General features: G+C 37.5%; 1 protein-coding gene across 21 annotated transcripts in view; it reads left to right on the top strand.

Annotated features, from left to right (window-relative positions):
* LOC103035149 (tripartite motif-containing protein 16-like) overlaps positions 1 to 24,534 on the top strand; it is a 204,234-nt gene that overhangs the window by 1,323 nt on the left and 178,377 nt on the right. For 7 of the 21 annotated variants that reach the window (XM_049479241.1, XM_049479289.1, XM_049479287.1 and 4 more), the window contains exons 3-5: positions 518 to 751; positions 3,126 to 3,288; positions 6,464 to 6,523. The exons of 3 other annotated variants lie outside the window; for them this stretch is intronic. In XM_049479241.1, coding sequence (XP_049335198.1) covers positions 518 to 751; positions 3,126 to 3,288; positions 6,464 to 6,523 — 457 coding nt within the window. Of the gene's footprint in view, positions 1 to 517; positions 752 to 3,125; positions 3,289 to 6,463; positions 6,524 to 6,661; positions 7,630 to 11,739; positions 11,953 to 18,080; positions 18,744 to 19,423; positions 19,496 to 19,713; positions 19,948 to 20,121; positions 20,282 to 21,840; positions 21,898 to 22,432; positions 23,658 to 24,534 lie in introns of those variants that run through there. 11 more of the 21 variants (XM_049479295.1, XM_049479235.1, XM_049479292.1 and 8 more) reach the window with 6 other exon arrangements.

Raw genomic sequence — 24,534 nt, forward strand, 5'->3', positions numbered from 1 at the left:
ACAACATGCTGTAGTTTAGAGCAAGAGACCTACAGGCTTTTTGGGACACAGCCATTTTCACCACCTACACTGTATGTTCAAATGTTGGTGGACACTCCTTTAAATAAAGATCTACAGTTGAACAGAGCACACATGCAGCTTGTCTTCTTTAGTAACATTGATTTCAGAGACAGGTGTTCCAGTACTTTTGTCTTTAAAGAGTAAATGATGTAGTACAGCGTTATAATCCATTTACCTGTGGATGTTTTTTGGCATTTGTTATGTACAATAAACCCACAAGTATGTAATTATGTAGTGAAAAAAGTAACACTGCAGGTGATACTTTCACAAAGTAATGAGTTAATTAGAAAACAGCATTTGGTAACGTGGATTTTGACTGATGGTCTTTGTAGAGATGGTAAAGTTCCTTAGTTGAGTAAATTCTATTATAGTTTAGTGATTTGTACTTATATATGGTTATTTACAACTGGACCTCCATCTGGTGTGTGTGTGTGTGTGTGTGTGTGTATTATAACAGCTCTCTGCACAGTCAGCAGTGGAGGACAGTGAGAGGATCTTTACTGAGCTGATCCGCTCCATTGAGAAAAAGCGCTCTGAGGTAACAGAGCTGATCAGAGATCAGGAGAAGACTGAACTGAGTGCAGCTGAAGAACTCCTGGAGCAGCTGGAGCAGGAGATCACTGATCTAAAGAGGAGAAACACTGAGCTGGAGCAGCTTTCACACACAGAGGATCACATCCACTTCCTCCAGGTAACAAACTCTGATCTGGGGTGGGTTTCCCGAAAGCTTCGTAACGCTAAGAACTTCGTTAACTCGTATTTAAGATTGATCGTTAATTAAAGAGTGTTTCCCAAACTTGTGCGTAACTAAAGTACTACGTAAACTCGCTCGCAGATTAACGAGTAACCTGACCCAGTCGTTATTCTTAACGTTCTACTTAAAGGAAATTCTGCATGCTGTTCACCACCTTAAACACCAGGGACTGTTACTGTGCCATACACGCACCTGTACACAGGCCGGGAATTACAGCACAACACTATATATTTCTATGCTATTGGGAAATGTAGATCCAGTGCAGACATCTGCTGTGTCTTTAATCACACCTACATGCACTGTAAAGGGTACACTGCAGTGAATGTGCAGGTAATATTTAATAATATCTAATAATCAGGTGCTTCTAACCAAAATTGTTGCCGTTCATCTGTGCAAACTCTGGGGTGTGTCAGCTCGCAAAGTCAAAAACTTCAATGTTCAATGTTTTTTTTTTTTGTAATTTATTTTCTACATTGTGGATTAATATTAAAACCATGAAAACTATTAATTGACGCATATGGAATTATCTAGTAAACAAAAAGATGCATGGCCTTCACAATACCCTGACCTAAACCCAACTGAGATGGTGATTTGAGCTTCACAGCTAAAAACAGCAGCTATTGTTCAGCACCTGCAGAAACTCTTTCAAGACGCAGAGAAAACTATTCCAGATGACTCTCCCTCATAAAGACACTGAGATTAAAATACCAAGAGTCTGCAGATCTGTCCTCAAAGATAAATGTATAACGTATAAAACATATTCTGGTTGGTTTAAATTTTTTGTAAATAAAATCTTGTGTTTCTATGAATAAATAAATAAATAAATAATACATATTTAAATTTATATATATTTATATATAAAGGAACATACGTAATAACACATGACTATATTAATAACACATTAACTATATTAATGCTACAATCCTTTTTAAAACATTAAGCAATTTATTAAAAAAAGTTTAATGTTTTAAAATAGATTACATTTTTGATTATTTATTTATGTGTCTTTAGGAGTATGTTATTAATGCCAAAGTACATCCTTTTGTAATTTAAATATCAGAATATGTATAAAGTTGTTGATTACAACACAGTTATATATTTTTAGGGTGTAATAGTGAATAAATACTGCATGTGGCAGTGGCAGTGCTTAATCGATGTTTGTGGATGGATTGAGTGCGCTGTTTCGGGGGAGGAGTCAACAAAGACGTTCTTTAACCTCGTTCGTTAATTTTCGCTTTGTGAAGCTCTTTGGGAAAAACTCACAGAACTGACTCGTTCTTTACTCATGTCGTTACTTCGTTCGTTATTCGCTAAGATTGATCGTTTTCGGGAAACCCACCCCTGATCTACAGAAACACCTGATCCTCAGAAAGATTCTCACACTCCTCCTCATAAAGTTTAATAATGAGATAATTAATATTTTATTTTAGTCTGTGTTTCTCAGGTCTTAAGTAGTAAAAGAAGGAAATTATAGCTGCAAATGATTTTAATCTTTTTCTAAAAAACACTGAGAAGTTCAGTGTGAAATTTAATTCATTTTAAAGATCTGTTTATCAAGAGTCTTCAGTTAGATCTTACTGCGTAATGTGCAAAAGAAACACAAGAAAATCAACCAAACCAACAGAATTTAATGATAAAGCTTAATTCTCATATTTCAGTGCAGTTATTCTCATTATTTTGAAGAACTGATACTTTCACCTGCTGTGAGAGACAATAATAAAGAAATATGAAAGGAAGAAGTAACTTTTACAATTTAAATTATTATTATTAATTATATTCTGTTAATGTGTTTGTGTGATAAATTGTACCCGATCATTTAACGATATTAGAGGTAAGAAACAGCAGAAACAGGTAAATTAATATTTTACAGCTTTAATACAGAACCATTTCAGCAGAACTGCTGCAGTGTTTATGAGGAAAATCACCCCAATGTTATAAAACCTCACATTCACTGGAAATAAAGAGTGTAATATGCTGATACACGTTTAATAGAGCAAATGAACATCATGTTTCTAACAATGTAATAATTATGAATAACAGGTGTTCAGTTATCACTCAAATTTTACCACATTTACTGACTATTTTATTAAAAATGTAAATACTCTTTTAAAGGATGATTTACAGCATGTTTTTACTGTTGATCCATTTAATTAGTGTCGGGTTACAACTAAAATAATGATCTATTATTTAGTAACAACAAGAAAACTGATCTTTATTTTACAGATTTCTACAAATTGTTACCACAGTATTACCACATTACTACCTGCTGATTACAGATCTGTAAAGTAAAGCTCTATTTTACTCTCTGTAGAGATTCCAGTCTGTGAGTGTCTCTTCTGGAGGTGAAGATTCACCCAGCATCACTGTCCATCATCGTCATCTCTCATTTGATGGAGTGAGGAAATCTCTCTCTGATCTGAAAGAGCGACTGGAGGAATTCTGCAGGAAGGAATTCAGTAAAATCTCTCCACAGGGTAAGAGGAGGAGATCTGATCTGAAACACACTGAAGATCATGTGACCCTGATTAACATAAATACACAATATTAATCAGAATAAATAGAAGATGATTTTATGTAGTTTTGATGGATAAAATATTACAATTACTCTAAATTTCTTTATTTTTAATCATTTAATAAGAATCTCCTCAGGGCTTCCATAGACAGTGCAGATCTTTTCTCCAATCAGCTCCCAGCTCACCTGCAGCAGCTATACAGTGTTATTAATGCTTTATTACAGGTGTTTGAAAACCATTAACTAAAGTTAAACAGAGATGTTTTGTCTATTAAAAAAGCACAACTTCTGTCTGAGTCTCTTGAGAAACATTAAACTGTGTTACAGATTTTATAACCATAAAACTCTAGTGATAAAAGTAGATTAAAGTTTACTGAGCATTATTATGTCATACCTGTCAAGTTTTGGACTTAAAAATAAGGGATTTTTTCCGCCGCCCCAACAGCCCAACCGAGGGCTAAAAATTAATAGGTATATATATATATATATATATATATATATATATATATATATATATATATATATATATATATATTTTTTTTTTTTTTTATTATTATTTAATAGATTTAAAATTGAAATTGAAGGGTGCACAAATTTACAAAAAGGACATGGATCAGATATATTCCATAAGTAAATAATAGTCCTAAGGGGCCTACACAATTAATAATCTTTCATTAATACTTCTTTCTATCGTTCAGTCCACTCCTGATCAGTTCAGTCAATTTCAGCCCTCTCCACATTTTCTCTCTCTCTCCAGCTCAACCATCTCTTCTACCCCTTCTAAATAATACATTATACCACAATACTTGAGATTTAAACAAATTCTAACAAACCCTAAAACTAGCCCTGAACTAATAGAGTTTGGAAATTATAGGTTTTGGCTGATCAGGCACATCAGGGCAGGGCATTATATGTATGTAGATTTTTCTCAAACCCTGAATATCTATCTAGCTAATTCTAAAGTTAAGCTAACTGGGTCACAAGCTGGATTTTATTAAACACACAGTGGGTTTAATTTATGTTTTGATTCAGAGAAGAGTCTTTTTAACCAGCTATCAGAAACAATCTCATCACAGTTTACATGGTTAGTTACCTTTCTTTTAGAAAAATCTCCGTATATCCAGATTAGCTTTAACGACAGCTGCTCCGACTAGCTGAGATACCCCTCGCTGCAGAACCACAAGTCCAGGGGGTGGGGCTGGATCTGATCCAAGGGGTGGAGCCTGACCTCCTGACCACCCATATCTTCTTTTCATTGGTTTTAAGTCATCGCATTTCAATTCGTCGTTAAACTTAACACGTGTCGCTTACGTTTCCCGACCAGGACTTATTTTATCTTATCAAATAAATCCTGGAACCCAACCTTAAGACTTTTACCGTTTATAGATCAAAATGTTATTTGCTACGTAGCACATTTAAATCACACAATACAGATTTAAAAGAAGGAACATGTCTGTGATTACAAACATAATAAAATGCTGTACATTTCCTATATAAATATTAACTATTTCATTTTTTATCTTTAATAAAAAGGGCCTAAAGACAAAATAAAAAATAAATAATTAAAATAAAGGATGCCAATCAGTGTCTTATCTACCAGCTACCATGTTCATTTATTATTACAGATATTAATACACAATCAAAACGGCGAACAAACAGAAGCAATCAGATTTTCAATTAAGTAAAATCACCCAACGAAACTAATTCACGTTCGTGATTGTTTACTTGACTCCGAAAGGCGAGTGAGTAAAACCGGATGGGGAAGAGTCCGATCTGCTTCAGACCAATGAAAACACGACGTAGGAAGAGTTGGATCAGATCCAGCCCCACCCCCTGGACTTGTGGTTCTGCAGCGAGGGGTACTTGGACTAGCTGCCTGAACTCACAGCGAGGGGAGGGGCGGGGCTTCCCCCACACTAAACTGCGCTCCGCAAAACCAGCAAGCTGATTGGCTGTTTCTCCTGAAAGGCGGGACTTTCTCCTTGAACCGGCAACACGATTGGTTAAGAGACACACAGTGCATTGTCGCCTGTGGCCTATATATTTTTTTATTTAGTATAATACGGGAAATTTACGGGAAAATACTAATACGGGAGGACGGCGGGAAAGAGGAGTAAAATACGGTAGTTTCCCGGCCAAAACGGGAGACTTGACAGGTATGTATTATGTTATAGTGCACTAAAGTGAACTTGTAGCCACATTAATAATCAGTATATTTAAAAAGTGCTAAAAATGGAACATTTGTTTGTACTTATTATACTTTAATAGTACAAAAGTCCTACTTTAATTGTGCTAATTGTACTTTACTGTACTAAAATGGAACTATTAAAAAAATATTTAAGTAACATTTAAATATACTACTTCATGTATTTAACCCTATATTTTAAATATGCTTACAGTAAAATTATAATACATTTAATAAGTATTGCAACTGTATCACTATTATACACCAGGTATATTAGAAATATACTAAGAATTGATGTTAAATATATTTTCATTAGACTAGAAATATGCTTCTTGTTTCTGTCTTTAGTAAGTAGCACATATCTAGTATACTTCCTTGGGTATAAAAATATATTTTAATATACGGTACTGTTTTTTTTTTATGTGTTTCAAATGTACTTAAAATGTAAAAAATTTAGTAATTTATTTTACATTCTAAAAAGATTGCTTTGCTAAAAATGTACAAAAGTATATTTGGAAATAAGTATTTTAGAAGTATATTGAATTACATTAAACCAAAAGTGTACTTCATAGTAGTCTATTTTTTAAAATTCACTATATTGTACTTTTTGTATGATCAAAGTTTACTTTTAAATATTTAATAAAAGCATAATATTAATGTAATTTTTATATATTTTAGGTAAGTACATAAATATGTTAGTATATTTACAGCATACTTAAACGTTTCTCAATATGTTATAACTACAATTAAGTATAGATTTTTTTCACCATGTAATACAAACGTAATAAATGAAACAAATTCAGAATAAAAAAATTGCAATATTTTTTCACGTACAGCATTTTAAATATTTGTATAACCTGATAGATGATCATATATCTGTAACTATTTCTTTCTGAATAAAGAGTTTTCTTCATTCATTCTGTTGGATCATTTGATTTCTGTGTTTCTACAGTTTCAGCAGTTCAGATGATTTTACCCTCAGAACCAAAGACCAGAGCAGACTTTCTACAGTGTAAGTAGAAATAAACACCTCAGTGATCTTTAAACACTGAATAAATATACAAAAAAGAACATTTTATAACTTTATTATCAATGTTTATTATGTGAAGAAGAAGTAAATAAAAAACTTTTTTTCTCTTTTATCCTTCAGATTTCTGTCGACTGACTCTGGATCCAAACACAGTAAATCACTGTCTCAGTCTGTCTGAGAACAACAGAGTGGTGAAGCGCAGTGATAAAGTTCAGAGATACTCTGATCATCCAGAGAGATTTGATTACTGGAATCAGGTGTTGAGTAAGGAGAGTGTGAGTGGACGCTGTTACTGGGAGGTTGAGTGGAGCAGTACTGTGGGATGTGTGTACATATCAGTATCATATAAAGGGATCAGCAGGAAAGGACGGGGTTATGAATGCTGGTTTGGAGGCAATAATCAGTCCTGGAGTCTGCGGACTACTTCTCCTCTCTCTTTCTGGCACAACAACACTGAGACTGAGATCTCAGCTCCTCCATCCTCCAGAATAGGAGTGTATGTGGATCACAGTGCAGGAACTCTGTCCTTCTACAGCGTCTCTGATACAATGACCCTCCTACACACAGTCCACACCACATTCACTCAGCCCCTCTACGCTGGAGTCAGATTTTATTGTTCTGGATCTGTGAGGTTTTGTGATCCACAATAAAGTGAAAGTAGTTCAGATGATACAGAAAAGAATTGTGTTAAGAATAGAAATGTGTGTTTATTCTGGGACACTGTAGGGGGGAGGGGTTGTTTGGGGGGGTGTTAGAATGGGTTTATATGGAGGAGTTAGAGGCTATAGGTGTTATTTTGGTGGACTGGTGATTTTTGACTGGTGATGATTTTTAGTTGATTATTTTGTTGATCTGTAACTGAACACTTTCATTTGTGTGGTTTAGTTTCAGGTCAGGATCAGATCTGAGACTGGGTTTATGATCAGAGTCGGGTAATGAGTGAGTTAGACTGCAGATTAGATTTAGATCTGGATTTGAGTTGATTTCAGATTTGATTCAGTTAAACTGTGTTAATGATTATCTCTGCACTTGATTTATGTGCTGGGTGGTGGGGGTTCCTTACCTGTGAGATACACTGTGATCCGATTTGTGTGTGTGTGTTTACACATTGTCTTTTAAAAAAATTTTTATTCTTTATTGACTGTCTTTAAAATAAAATTTATACTTTATTTGATATTAATAAAAATGCTTAAAAAATAAGTTTGTTTTTATGTTTTTGTTTTTCTTAAATTCTAGTGATTCACATTATTAATGTTCACGTCTCTCCCTTCAGTCAGAAACTCCTATTTATCATCTGATCTGTTTTAATCATGTTAATAAATCTGATTTCTAGAAATATATATAAAAATACATTTTTTTTTTAAATCGCCATGACATAAACTACATCCAACGACCATAAAGAAAATGGATATAATTTATGTTATGGAAATTTTTTCTAAAAATATATATTTTTACAAATAAAATGTACAGCTTGTGTTGTGTGGTCATGTGACCCTGTGAAGGTCTTTAGTTCAGTTATAAGCATTAATGTATGTAGTTCAATAGTTTTATAATTGAATCCCTGGTTTAACACCAGATAAACAGAAATCGACATTTTTAAATACCCTTCACACAACAATCCAACTATCTATGTAGATGCTACTTTTATTATATTATATTTTAACAATGTCCTGGAATTAATACTACAAAACATCATCTCATCTCATCTCATTGTCAACCGCTTAATCCGTGAAGGGTCGCGGGGGGGGGTAGGAGCCTATCCCAGCAGGCATCGGGCGGAAGGCAGGATACACCCTGGACAGGCCGCCAATCCATCGCAGGGCAGACGGACACAGACAGACAAACAGACACATTCACTCACACACTCACACCTAAGGGGCAATTTCAATCAAGTTCCAATTAGCCTGAACGTGCCGTCTTTGGACTGTGGGAGGAAACCGGAGGAACCCGGAGGAAACCCACGCAGACACAGGGAGAACGTGCAAACTCCACACAGAAAGACCCGGGTCGCCCCAGCCGGGAATCAAACCCAGGCCGTCTTGCTGTGAGGCGGAAGTGCTACCCACTGTGCCACCCTACAAAACATCAAAATGTACAAAAGTTTAATTTCTGCACCTCAACACTACAGCTACTGTTCATCTCAGAAATAACTCAAAATCACATTTCTAATTTATCAAATACAATCATAAAATCAAATCATCAACCACATAAAACAGCAGCAGCATAAATCAGAACAAACAGAATAGCAGAGATGATCATGACCAGTTATTAAAATATAATAGTTCTAAGACTTGCTATTTTAACATTTACATGTGCTTTTAGATATTATTTTTTATTCACAAGCTGGTCAAGGCGTCTGCAGCTGCAGCAGAGAGAACTGAGAAACAGGTGAGATCCTTCAGACTCTATTCATACTGATTATGTTTCTGTATTTGAATGGGTTTAATTCATAAGGATTTTAAAGTTGTTTTAAATGTTTGATTCAGGAAGGTTACAAAAATGTTTAATTTTTAATGTCTGTCAGTAATACACCAGTTAAATCAGTAACATTAAAAAAGAGATAGTAGCTGAGAATGTACAACATTTGAAAAAAATCATATTTGTTCACAGAGTCAGCTAAAGGAGAGACAAACAAAATCCCAACAGAGAATCCAGAAGAAAGAAATGTAGCTGCAAGAACTGAAACAGGCTGTAAACACTCTTAAGGTGAGTTTTCTTTCAGTAAACATAAGATGGCCGTTATAGCCACTTACTGTAAAACATCAAATCTATAAACCAATTAGAGGCGGTACTGTGGGCAGCGGAACTGGTCGCTGATTGGTCTAAAATATTTAGAGGCAGGACTGGCTGACTAGAACAGTTAGTTACACAGCTAGTTTAACACTGGCTGAATGAGCTTTCCTTCTCACTCTGTGCTGGGTGCCCCTGATCACCTTAATGAAGAAACTGCAGCGGCTTGTGAGTCTTCACTTTCAAATAAACATCTTGCAAATGAACAGCTCTCTCTCCTTCTCAGCTATTTTATGCACTAAAATAATCTCACTTGAAACTCAAGGCAGAGATAAAACACAAGGCTGTGATTGCTGGGCGCCGAGTGGTCCAGCGGTCTAAGGCGCTGCCACTATGAGCGGGAGGTCGCAGGTTCGAACCCCCGCTCATGCAGCTTTGCCATCAAGCTGCCGGCATCAGAGGGAGCAAAATTGGCCCTGCTCCCTCTGGGTGGGTAGACGGCGCTCTCTCCCCACATCACTCCTATGGTGATGTCTGCAGCACATGTATGCACGCTCATGTCTGTGAGCTGTCAGCAGCAGCTTGAAAAGAAGCGGTGGATGGCTTCACATGTATCGGAGGAAGCATGTGTTAGTCTTCACCCTCCTGGTGTGTTGGGGCATCACTAGTGATAGGGGGAGTCCTAATCAGTGGGTTGGGTAATTGGCCGTGTAAATTGGGGAGAAAATGGGAAAAATTAGAAATAAAATTAAAAAAAAAAAAAAAAAGGCTGTGATTGCTCTCACGTTGCTCACTCATAGTGCTCTCTCATTCAGCTCACTCCTGTTCCTCCCCTTCTCTGTCCATCACACAGTCTAGAACATCCACCAAAAACAGGGTTCCTCAGCAATAGCAGTCCAGTTGCTCACTCAAGCTGATGACAAGTCTACACATATTTAAACACACTTTCAGTGGAAATTCAAAGTCCAAGAAAAAAGCAGCTTAAGTGAACTTAAGTTTGTGTACTGGTGTTTAATAACAAATTATTAATAAACATAATAAATTTCCTCTTACATTAAAATCCCTCATTGAAATAAATAAAACTGATTAGTTCAACCTTTTCATGCTCTCCCCAAAATTTAACCCTGTATTTAACCCCAGAACAAATGTCTCTTGTTCTGTGTGAGATTTAACTGGACCTCCATCTGGTTTGTGCGTTTCTTGTAACAGCTCTCTGCACAGTCAGCAGTGACTTTTTCCATTGAGAAAAGGCGCTCTGAGGTAACAGAGCTGATCAGAGATCAGGAGAAGACTGAACTGAGTGCAGCTGAAGAACTCCTGGAGCAGCTGGAGCAGGAGATCACTGATCTAAAGAGGAGAAACACTGAGCTGCAGCAGCTTTCACACACAGAAGATCACATCCACTTCCTCCAGGTAACAAACACTGATCTGATCTACAGAAACACCTGATCCTGATCAATGTTGAGGAAGTACCAAAAATAAATTCAGGACTCAATTGTTTATTTATTAAAGTGGATTTACTCTTTTACATTCATTGCTATATCTATTTCTCTAGAGTTTCAAATCTCTATGTGCCTTTTCTGGATCTGATCAGTCACCCAACATCAGTGTCCGTCAGCATCTCTCATTTGATGCAGTGATCAGATCTGTATCTGATCTGAAACAGCAACTAGAGGAACTGTGTGAAGAGAAGATCAGCGGAATGTCTCCTCGTGGTAAGATGAACGCTATGCAGCAGAGCGTGTTCATATTTGTGTGTGTCCATTTCACTGGTTAGCTGCACAGTTTAAACTGTAAAGGTGTGAAAGTTTGGGCGGCTTAGCAGACCAATAAAAGTGGCTGCTGTCTTTGTGGCTTTGTGCAATGTGTAGTTACATTTCTGGGGAGATGCTCGTAGGGCTCCAACTGGAAAGTTTGTACTAGTACATTAGTGTGCTGTATTGTCATTGTGTGATTGCAGAATTCCGGTGAGAAGTTTCCTGCATAAATTAGGGGGGGCAAGCATGTTGTGGTAGAGACACTGGTCACCTTTGCCCCCAAACCGCCCCCTCCCTGTCCCCTTAGATCCGGCACTGTCTTTGTGTTCTAGCTGGTCATACTGTATTGTGTCTACACAGCTGCAGCAATTCAGATTTTACTACCAGAACCGAAAACCAGAGAAGACTTTCTGCAACTTTCTGGTGAAACAAACACACACACACTTTTGGATTTAATAACTTATAAACACTCACTTATTTACTGTAAGAACACTCTGTTAGTAGAATAAACTGAATTCTGATTTTTTTTAAGATTTCTGTTTGCTGACTCTGGATCCAAACACCATAAGTCCTCAGCTCAGTCTGTCTGGGAAGAACAGAGTGGTGAGATGCAGTCGGAATGTTCAGAAGTATCCTGATCATCCAGAGAGATTTGATTACTGGGTTCAGGTGTTGAGTTAGGAGAGTGTGAGCGGACGCTGTTACTGGGAGGTTGAGTGGAGCAGTAAAGGATATGTGTACATATCAGTGTCATATAAAATGATCAGCAGGAAAAGACTGGGTAATGAATGCGTGTTTGGACACAATGATCAGTCCTGGAGTCTGCAGACTTCTTCTCCTCTCTCTTTCTGGCACAAACACTGAGAATAAGCTCTCAGCTCCTCCATCCTCCAGAATAGATGACTCCAGATACAATGACCCTCCTACACACAGTCCACACCATATTCACTCAGCCGCTCTACACTGGGTTTGACTTTTATTATTATGATTACTGTAACATTATACAATTCCAAGTGATCATTTGTAAAATATATATTGATGGAGAAGATCAGATTGACTGTTCTAATATCTCAGTGTCACAAAATCTCATGTGTTACAACCTGTGCGTGTGTAAACAAATTTAATTGGTAGAAAATGTTTTATTTTTGATTCATTGTAAATAAATCTGAACATGTAAATCAAGCAGTTGTTTTGCTTTTTGATCTGAATACTTTACTTTACGTGTGTTTCACTGTAGCACAAATAATCTAACTTAAAGAGGATTCAGGTGGTATTTCCTGGTGGAAAAGTGGATTTAGCTGTTTAAAAGCACTGTTAGAACAGGGAAAAACGAATCGCTGCATAACTGTTTTACATGTACATTTATTTGTTTTTCGCACATCAGGACATTTGTGAATTGAAATGCTTGTAATGAGACAGAAGTAATCTACAGTAGAGTACTAATAACTATATATGCCACTAAATATACCAAATAAACATAAAACTACAAACTATAAACAAAATATACAGAAAAAAGGAGTATTGTGTTTGTAACTCTGTATTACATACAAATGAATTCGGCAAAAAATAATAAAACAGACACACACATAAATATGAATATACAACAGTATAGTTAGAAATTTATGGTATTAAGATTAGTCTGCATTCACTTATTCAGCTAAAATACATTCAGGTTTTCACATCACTGTAATTTTGAGCATAAGTTTCCAAAACTATTTTCTAACAATCACAGCTGATCATTTGTTGTGATGATTGTTGAACCAACTCCACCTCCTCTGTCTAAAACCCTTTTTTACAGGAAATATGATGCACTACTTACGGCCTGTCTCCTTTCAGGAGACTCTTTTTTTTAAGTCTCTTCCTATGGTTCCTTAATCACTAATGATCCACAGATCTGTAATAAGAAAAGAGGTGTATAAATCTATATTCCTTTTACTGTTGTTTTTTGCTGATGCCTCCATCAGTTTCATCTTATGTTCTCCTGTCTTTCAGTTTTGGATCTTAAGTTCTCTTGGCTCCTGTCTTCTAAGCTGCATTGAGCCTGGTTTCTGATCTCACCATCTCTGGCCGTGCCTATTCCTGAGGCTTCTGCTGTCTTGACCCAACTTTTCTTCAGTTTCTCTGCTGTTGTGTCTGTATATCACTGGTTAAGCTTCCATTCCCTCTGATGGTGCCTGTCTTTTATTGCCTACAGCCTTCTATTCTTCGGTTATTTATTCATATCCTTTTGGGAGAAATCAGGTTTTTTTTGACAACTTTTTAACCCCCAAAAATTGCTTTGTTTAGACATCTATTTCATCATTCATAAAGGCACTGGAATTAATTTAACTTAAGAATGTAAAGAAAATAGCTGATTCCTCCCAAAAGGGAGAAATTGTTGATAAATGGTTATATTTAGAATGGCTCAATCAACAAACTTACAATCCTAAATGTTAGAAATAATGGCCATATATATCCAACATTGTTTTTCATCCAGTAAATAAATGTAGACCATTAACACCAGAAACACTGCATGTCCTCACTGTACTTAACATATATTAACTTTGACACCCTGCTTTACATACATTATTCATTTATATCAGTAGCATCTAATCATGTGTTTTTAGCCTGTCAGGTTCAGCAGACATTTAACCATACACTGACATTCCATATGTCAGGTGACTTTTTCCATGTCTAAAGAAAAAGCTAAATAATGCTGAACTGACCTTGGGTATTATAAAGTAGATCCTACTCCATTTCAGACATGTCTGTTTACACACGGTAAATTCTAGCCAGATTCTGCTAGTTTTTCCACCTTTCCACCCACTGCACTGTCTGCTGTGAGGGGTAATGTCACGGATGGGTGACCCAGGCAGGGAGACGAGGAGACGGACGCAAGTGCAGGTAAGGGAAAAATAAATAATTTATTAAATAAATAACAAATAAACAAAGAAACAAGAAAACGCATAACAAAGATAATAAACCAATGACCAAAATAAACAGTGAAACAAAATAACATAAACCTAAACAAACAAGATACACTAGAAATAAACTAACAGGGCTAGGGAAATATATGTATGGGAATAAACTAATAAACACAAAGCAGGGGTATCTACAAGGAGCCAAGGAAGACGGAAATAAACAAGAAACTAGAAACATGAACAAGTGATAAACACAGAAACTAAGACGAGAAGAACAGAGGCTATGAAACACTGAGATAAACTATGAAGTACAGAGAGAGACGAAACAACAGGGGGAGGTGCAAAGACCGACGAAGGACAAGAGACAAAGGAAGGCTTTATAGCACACAAGGGAAGTGGAAACACCTGGGGCTAGGGGGCGGAGCTTACAAATGAGACACAGGTGGAAAACTACTGACAAGAGACACAGAGGAGCACAGGTCACGTGGGGAAAACACAGAGACACGAGACAAGACCAGGACGTGACAGGTAATGCCTTCTATGATATATTCCCAGTACACCAGACACTGTGGATGGAGAAATCACTCACAAGATAACACCTCACAATTTATACAGAGTTAGACCTTCACATGTTATCTCCTAAAATAACACTGATCAGTTAACATACTTTTGGCATTTCATAGTAATTAACTGTGCATGTCTCCTTATGCAATCTGCTATGGACACATCACCTGACTAACACAAAGCATGTACAGGCCTGATCACTGCACAGAGATCACTGCAGCCTGATTACTGCACAGAGATCACTGCAGCCTGATTACTGCACAGAGATCACTGCAACCTGATTACTGCACAGAGATCACTGCAGCCTGGTTACTGCACATAGATCACTGCAGCCTGATTACTGCACAGAGATCACTGCAGCCTGATTACTGCACAGAGATCACTGCAGCCTGATTACTGCACAGAGATCACTGCAACCTGATTACTGCACAGAGATCACTGCAGCCTGGTTACTGCACAGAGATCACTGCAGCCTGATTACTGCACACAGATCACTGCAGTCTGATTACTGCACAGAGATCACTGCAGCTAGATTATTGTACATAGATTACTACAGCCATATTACTGCACAGAGATCACTGCAGCCAGATTACTGCAGATGGATCACTACAGTCAGATTACTGCACAGAGATCACTGCAGCCAGATTACTGCAGATAGATCACTACAGTCAGATTACTGCTCATAGATCACTACAGCCAGATTACTTCACATAGATCACTGCAGCCTGATTACAGCACATAGATCACTACAGTCAGATTACTGCGCATAGATTACTACAGACTGATTACTGCACATATATTATTACAGCCATATTACTGCACATAGAACACTACAGGCAGATTACTACACACAGATCATTGCAGCCTGTTTCATGCAGCTCAGAACTGCTGGGCACTGACAACCAGATAACGACAGCCAGATCTGTGGGCAAGATCACTAAAGCCCGATCACTGTGGCACAATCAGAGCTGCTTACCACTGTTATCTGCATTATCGTAGAGGATCACTGCAGATGGACCACTTCAGTGGAATCACCACACTGATATATCACTGCACATAGATGCTTGTCACTGCCAGCCAGGTCACTTGAGACAAATTGCTGCAGACTTAGAACTGCAGTTGATCACTACAGAATGAGAACTACAATGGATCACTGCGGACTGAGAACTACAGTAGATCACTGCAGAATTAAAACTACAGTAGGTCACTGCAGAATAAGAACCCCAGTAGATCACTGCAGACTGAGAACTACGGTAGATCACTGCAGAGTGAGAACTACAGTAGACCACTGCAGACTTTAAACAACAGTAGATCACTGCAGAGGAAGAACTGCACAAGATCACTGCAGACTAAGAGCTACAGTAGATCACTACAGACAGAGAACTACAGTGGACTACTGCAGAATGAGAACTACAGGACACCACTGCAGACTGAGAACTACAGTAAATCACTACAGACTGAGAACTTCAATAGATTACTATAGACTGAGAACTACAATAGATTACTATAGACTGAGAACTACAGTAAGTCACTACAGATTGAGAACTACAGTAGATCACTACAGATTGAGAACTACAGTAGATCACTGCATACTGAGAACTACAGTAGATCACTACAGACTGAGAACTACAATAGATCACTGCAGACTGAGAACTACAGTAGATCACTACAGACTGAGAACTACAGTAGATCACTATAGATTGAGAACTACAGTAGATCACTGCAGGATAAGAACTACAGTAGATCACTGCAGACTGAGAACTACAGTAGATCAATACAGAGAACTACAGTAGATCAGTACAGACTGAGAACTACAGTAGATCACTGCAGCATATCATTGCAGACAAATAAATCAGGGCAGCGCAACACTGTCAGCTGTATACTACAAGCTGGGTACAGATGCTACAAGATGATGAAGTGGCTTATGCTAAGGGATTTAAAATTAATTTAGTTATCTCCTAATTTGTTAAAATGTGACAATATTGAACTTGTTTTCCTTGCGCACATGCTTCTGGAGTCTCCTGGTAGGACTAACAGAGTTCATGGGAAAAAATGTGACTTCTTTAATGAGGAACAAGAAAAGAAAAAAACATAAAACTGTAGAATGTCTAATATAGTAGTTGTTTCTACTTTACAAATAACTTAAAAATATGTATCCAAACACAAAAATAAAGAAGGTTTAAAAACCAGTGTTTATTTTGACAACAAATTTGGTATTTGGCATTTGGTTTTAGTCATAATTTAGTCGACTAAAACGTAAAGGGTGTAAATGTAAATGCTTTTTCATCAGTTCCCTTGAATTATGAACTATACATTTATAAAAAATAAACATTTATTTACCAGTTGTGTAATATTATTAATGTTTGAATGTGAAATATATTTTTATATGACTAAATGTATATTATTATTGTAGGTATGTGACAATAAAATAAAATTTAGCATTTAAAATTTTGTTAGAAATCAGGTCATAAAACATCTGTAAAAATAGACTAGTTTTATCTCCAGCACTAACCCAGCACACCTAATGTAGCTATTCTGTAAATGAGGTCAAAACACACACACACACACACACACACACACACACACACACACACCTGTAGAGATGCTCTCAGGAACTTTACACAGACTTTGGGGTTCAGAGATTCACTTATTTTATTGTTATATTTTTTTCCTATTGAGTTTCTTTCTGACCTGTTTCTGCTGTCTGCACTAGCTCTATGGTTTCCACTGTGGGACTAAACAGATGATCTGATCTCAATGAGTGAGTTCTGTATCAGAAACATTACAGAACATCAGTGGTGTCTTTTAGTCCACAGCTGAGTTAAACACACCATCATCAGCTCATGAAATAACATTAGCATTAAAACGCTGCATGGAGATCTTTGTGACTCTTGTCTGCAGAAATCTGAAAGATTAGTGGTGTTTTTACCGGAGATGGAGTCGCTCCACACGGTTTACACGTTATCTTGTTTTTCGCGACGTCAAAGGAGAAATACGTAATCTCTCCTCTTTCTCTCTGCTGCCGACACTGTCGAGCTAATTTCCAGTCGAGCCCCAAAAGTAACGATAGATCACAGGCTAGTCTGTCCTCCCGTGTTTTGTATCTAACCGCGGGTACTGAGAGACAGGTACTAATTGGTTGACTACCCCGCTTGTCCCGCCTCTCCACCTCCGCTAAAGTAGCAGTGATTGGATCTCTTCCTAACTGGTCGCTACCTTTCACAGAACTGAATCAGTTCTGATTGGATTTCGTCCCTGCAAAACATTTTCGTCTCGTTTTTATTCGTTGTCGAAAATGTCAGTTAATTTCGTTTAGTTTTTATTTTTTTTTATGTTTTTATTTAGTTATCGTCTCGTTTTCGTCTTGAAAAAAAGCTTCGTTGACGAAAACTATGACGAATTTTTTTCTTCAACGAATTTAACACTGTTAAAAACTTTACTATAGTTTTAAATCCTACACCTATAAATACATTTCACAGCTGCTGCTGTACATGAATGTATTTGGCCTTTTGTACTTTTCTCTCTCTCTCTCTCTAAAATGCAGAATCACGAAGCCACTCCTTCTCAGTTCAGAGAAAACGAAACTCTCGGAGTGCTGTTCTCTCTCTCTCTCTCTCTCTCTCTCTCTCTCTCTCTCTCTCTCTCCCTCAGTCGGAGAGCAGGAAAATGGCAGAGGTCTCTATTTCCATAGATCGGGATCAGTTCAGCTGTTCAGTCTGTCTGGATCTACTGAAGAATCCAGTAACTATTCCCTGTGGACACAGTTTCTGTATAGTGTGTATTAATGGACACTGGGATCAGGAGGATCAGAGGGGGGTCTACAGCTGCCCCCAGTGCAGAGAGACGTTCACTCCGAGGCCTGTTCTACGCAGAAACAACATGGTGGCTGAAGTGGTGGAGAAACTGAAGAAGACAGAAGTCCGAGCTGCTTCTCGTGCTCACTGTTACGCTGGAGCTGGAGATGTGGAGTGTGATTTCTGTACTGGGAGAAAACTCAAAGCCATCAAGTCCTGTTTGGTGTGTGTAGCGTCTCTCTGTGAAACTCATCTTAAACCTCACCTGGAAATTCCAGCCTTGATGAAGCACAAGCTGGTGAAAGCGTCCACACGACTACAGGAGAAGATCTGCTCTCAGCATGATAAACTGATCGAGATCTACTGTCGCACTGATCAACAGTTAATCTGTTATTTATGTGTGATGCATGAACACAAAGGACATGATACAGTTGCAGCTACAGCAGAAGAGAAACAGGTGAGATCTACAATCCTTCAGACTCCATTTATACTGATTATGTTTAGAATTTCGCAGAAACATTGCATATAGTTGTAAGTAAAGTCAACATGACAGAATTGGGCATGCCTAATAAAATATTTTAAGACTGTTTGGGATGCCACCTGTCACAAAAAAAAGGATTACATAGGTAGGGATAAAATAATTTATTTTAAGTGTGTATAGCATTTGTTTAGTTTTCTTTTATATAGACACAGTGCTGCAGTGAATTATGTTCATAAAACAGTTTACATACCTTTCTTGAAAGTAGGCAAGTATTAAACTGCCAATGCAATACTTCCTTGGACTGGTGGCTAGCTAGCTAAAACTGTAGGATTTCTCAAGGTCAGATGGCTCATTTGTCCAAGCTAGCTTGCTGGCTAGTTGCCTGATAAATTCTACAGCTGGTTGTAAGCCAACTGGAGCATATGGGCTAATTGTTATATAAATTTATAAGCCCAGTCAACAGGGTCGCTAATGCCGCTAGCCTCACGCTCCAAGCCTGGTCGATGGGGTTGCTAATGCACTCAGCACTGCAGTGACACCGCTATGGTTTTGCATACCTTGATGTTCACTTAAAATGAAGAACTGAGACTCTTCAGCTACTGTTATTATAAACATTGTGGAGTCAAATTAACTGTATTTTTTTTTTTTTTTTTCAGAAAATCCAGGAGAGAATCCAGGATAAAGAGGAAACTGTGCAGGAACTGAAACAGGCGGTAAAAACTCTTAAGGTGAGTAGTGAACAGAGAGTTGATGAAGCAGCTCTACATCACCTCACTCAGGATCTTTATTCAAACAGTGGGGAGAAAAATGTTGAGACACTTTTGGTTTCTACACAGTTAGTCTCTCTAGTCTCTCAGTAAGAGAGTGAGATAGAGCTGAGTGTTAACTGGACCTCCATCTGGTGTGTGTGTGTGTATTATGGTTTTGTGTGTGTGAATTGTAACAGAGCTCTGCACAGTCAGCAGTGGAGGACAGTGAGAGGATCTTTACTGAGCTGATCCGCTCCATTGAGAAAAAGCGCTCTGAGGGAACAGAGCTGATCAGAGATCAGGAGAAGACTGAACAGAGTGCAGCTGAAGAACTCATTGAACAGCTGGAGCAGGAGATCACTGATCTAAAGAGGAGAAACACTGAGCTGCAGCAGCTTTCACACACAGAGGATCAAGTACACTTCATCCAGGTAACAAACACTGTTCTGATCTACAGAAACACCTGATCCTGATCAATGTTCTGTGTGTTCCTGTGACTCAGCAACCATTTCCATACATTCTATACATATATAAATCCAGTTCTTCAGTGTTTGTTTATTAAAGTGGATTTACTTTTTTATTCATTACTATTTCTGTCTCTCTAGAATTTCCAGTCTCTCCACGTCTCTTCTGGATCTGATCAGTCACCCAACATCAGTGTCTGTCAGCATCTCTCATTTGATGAAGTGATCAGATCTGTATCTGATCTGAAACAGCAACTAGAGAAACTGTGTGAAGAGAAGATCAGCAGAATGTCCCCACATGGTAAGAGGAGCTGTTCTGCTCTCATATATTATATTATCACAACACTACGTATTTTGGTGTTTCAAAATTATTAAAATATATTATTAATTTTAATTATTTGTCATATTTCTAAGACTATAAGACTGCTCATAGATTTTATTTTGCCGAGCGTAATCACTTTTTATTTTCACATAGTTCTCTTTCATGTATTCATCCACCATTTAATGATTAGAAAAAAAAGACATTTGAAGTTTCAAAAATACATTGATTTTCTAAACATATTTTATTTACTGTAATATATATATATTGTAGTAGCTTAAGCTTTACTTCAGTTGAGTTTGGAGACAACATGATTAATATTAGGAGAAAATTTTATTAATAAATGCTGAATATGCAGCGAGTGTCTTCGGTCCCTTGACAATAAAACATTATAAAGTGTGTGACGATACTGATGTCAAAGGTGTCATCAAAAAATCTATTACAGTTATGAAATAATAAAATTATGGGAAATGGACCACACCTAACCTTAACATGTCAGCTTGTTGTACAACATCTCTGTGAAACACTTGTGAAACACTTGTGAAACCTACACATTTTTTCCAAGCTGTTACCACTGCCTGTTCTTTGTGTGAACTCTCCTGCTGCTTCTGCTTCCTCAGCCACTTTTTCTTTTCCATTAGCTTATTTTTATGAAATAGCTTTATTAGTTAATTCTCAAAATGTACATACAATATGCACAGGAACGCATTTACATTAATACCATTACATGTACAAGATTTTGTATTAACAGTAAAAAAGATATAAAGTCCCACTTTTATGTTTTTATGTCCAGAGTTCATCTTCTGAGTTCAGTTATGATTGTCCTGGCTCTGACACCACTGTTTCATATCCTCTCTTCTGCCTTGTTGCCTATTATGCTGAAGCTGTCTTATTCTGTTAATATTTTTTTCAATCCCTTGCTGTATTTACTGAATCAAATTGCTGTATTTGAACAAGCTTTGAGCTGTTTTCTGTGGTAAACCGAAGCATCTTTTTGAAGATATTTATAAGAGCATTCTGGAATGTAAGTATAAACAGGTTCAGGGAGACAAGATGCTGACCTGCAGTCAAAATGAGCTGTGGCTTTGTTCAAAACATTTAAGTGCTGCACTATATGGCCAAAGGTATCTACTTAACTGCCTTATGTTTGGTGATGCAAGGCTTTATGGAGCTGCTCGGCCACGGAAACCCATTTCATAAAGCTCTTTATGCACTGTCTTTAAACTAACCTGAAGCCCTGGAAGTCTGTAGTGATTAACTCTCCGGTCCGTTATTTTAAGTTGACAGAGTAAATTATATTCGTTCCCAGTCCCTTTTAATTGTTTATAATACCACTGACAGTTAACTGTGGAATATTCAGTAGCGTGGAAAAGGGCTAGCACAGATGTCTATATTTACACACATATAAACCTTTAATAAAGTACTGTTCACAAACAACACACAGTCTTATTGTGTGTAAAAATGAGACTTGTTCTGTAATCTTGCTCTAGATAGTCTTGTTTTTCTAACTGTTCATTTTGTACTGTATTGTGTCTCTACAGCTGCAGCAGTTCAGATTTTACCCTCAGAACCAAAAACCAGAAAAGACTTTCTGAAATGTAGGTGAAACACACACACACACACACACACACACACACACAATGTGCATTATTTTATTACTTTTTCATAACATTTTACTTGAGTGTCCAAATATTCCTCTCCCTTATCCTGGTCCAACAACTCCTCTCCCATATCCTGGTCCAACAATTCCTCTCCTATATTCTGGTCCAACTACTCCTCTCCCTTATCCTGGTACAACTACTCCTCTTCCTTATCCTGGTCCAACTACTCCTCTCCCTTATTCTGGCCCAACTACTCCTTACTTTTTCCTGGCCCAACTACTCCTCTTCCTAGTTCAGGCCCAACTACTCCTCTCTTTTATCCTGGCCCAACTACTCATCTCCCTTATTCTGGCCCAACTACTCCTCTTCCTTATCCTGGCCCAACTACTCCTCTTCCTCATTCAGGCCCAACTACTCCTCTCCCTTATCCTCTGAAAAAAAACACACAAACAAAAAAACAATTTTAAATGAATTACAAATACTGTAAGAACATAATGTCAGTAATAAATTACACTCTACTATATTTTTTTAGATTACCGGCGGCTGACTCTGGATCCTAACACAGCACGTGCGCACCTCAGTCTTTTTGAGAAGAACAGAATGGTGAGACGCAATCATGATGTTCAGCAGTATCCTGATCATCCGGAGAGATTTGATTACTGGTGTCAGGTGTTGAGTAAGGAGAGTATGAGTGGACGCTGTTACTGGGAGGTTGAGTGGAGCAGTTGTCAATATGTGTACATAGCAGTGTCATATAAAGGGATCAGAAGGAAAGGAAGATGTCATGAAGGTTGGTTAGGACACAGTAATCAGTCTTGGAGTCTGGTGTGTTCTTCCTCTCTCTCTTTCTGGCACAACAACATTGAGACTAGGCTCTCAGCTCCTCCATCCGCCAGAATAGGAGTGTATGTGGATCACAGTGCAGGAACTCTGTCTTTCTACAGCGTCTCTGATACAATGACCCTCCTACACACAGTCCACACCACATTCACTCAGCCCCTCTACGCTGGATTTGACTTTCCTGATTATAATTCCACTGTAAAGTTATGTGATTTAAAATGAATGTGTAAATTGGGTAATAAAGATGATGGGGTTAACCTTGCTAATTCCTCAGTGGTAAACACTGCTTTCACACAAACACTTGTACTTATGTTTAACATATATATGTTCTTTACTTGTTTTAACCAATAATCCAAGCAAATCAATTAATAAAGGTTAAATTTGTGCTACATTTATATTTACATTAAGATCAGCATGTGTTTTTGATTTCACTGTGTATACAGTTTACATTTGTCTTTATTTGTACATGGTTTTATAAAATGAAGAGAAATTAAATCTAAAAAAACACTTGGAAATCAGTGGAAACATAAAGTAACCTTTTTAAACAAATAAATATAAATCAGATGGACACCATATTGATTCTGTTCTACTTTCAGATCTGAAAACTTTTACTCCTGAGCTGAAGTAAGAAAGAGATTTAATAATTTTCACAGAGCATAACATGTTAAAAAAACAACAACAGAATAATAAGGTTGTAAAAATGGATTAATTAACTTCAAACAGGGTTCACATGCTTATTTACGTATGTAGGGGAAACCAGTTTTTACCTTTTTAGCTGTGGTCTGGAAGAAATCCAGTTTGACATACTTAGACATGTCTGCATCAATACATTCAGGTTAAACACTTTCTTAAAATAAACCAATTAGAGATTTTTTTTTAGGTTCGAATGCTAAATAAATAAATGATCATACTTTAAATATGTCTGATGTGTCTGTTATTTCTGCCTCAGCAGCTCAGAATCTTGGTGTAGTAATTGCAAATTAATTAGAACAGCTTTTCCACATGGAACAAAAATATAAACTAAACACTTTTGGTTTTGCTCCCATTTTTCTTTACCTAAAATCAAAGATCTAAGACTTTTACAATCTCCAATATAAGCTGTCTTCAAAGGCGTATCAGAGAATTTGGCAGTACATTTAACCGACCTCTCAGCTGCAGACCACGTGTAACCACACTAGCCCAGAACCTACACATCCAACATCTTCACCTTCGTCTTCACCAAAGAATTTCTGCACAAATTGTCAGGCTCCGTCTCAGGGGGTGAGGTCGTGTGAGTGAGGGGTTTGCTGATGTCAATGTTAGATCAAGTGGGGCATGGTGGCATGACGAGATCCTGAGGCCCTTTTTTGTGCCATTCATCCATGGCCATAACCTTATATTGCAGCAGGGGGCTGGAGAACCTGCCTGTTTGGTTCTTGCTGCCCAAAATGCCTTTTTGTCCATTTTTTTGTTTAATTTGTTTTCTTGTAAGTGTGAAATTTATACTAGTTTTGGCCAGGAAATTACCAATCAGCTTGCTGGTTTTGCAGAGGAGAGTGAGTGTGAGTTGGGAAACACTCCTCACTGTGACTTTAAGCAGCGGGTGCAGCTGCTGCTGTTAAAACTAATCTGGATATACAGTGATTTTTCTAAGAGAAAGGTAACGGAGCTAACCATATAAACTGTGATGAGATTGTTTCTGATAGCTGGTTAAAAAGACACAAATTAAAACACACAGATCAAACCCACTGTGTGCTTAATAAAATGCAGCTTGTGTCTAGTCAGTTAGATTAACTTTGTAAATAGATATATAGC

The sequence above is a fragment of the Astyanax mexicanus genome, chromosome 1 (assembly GCF_023375975.1).
Source record: "Astyanax mexicanus isolate ESR-SI-001 chromosome 1, AstMex3_surface, whole genome shotgun sequence".
Lineage (NCBI taxonomy): Eukaryota > Metazoa > Chordata > Actinopteri > Characiformes > Acestrorhamphidae > Astyanax > Astyanax mexicanus.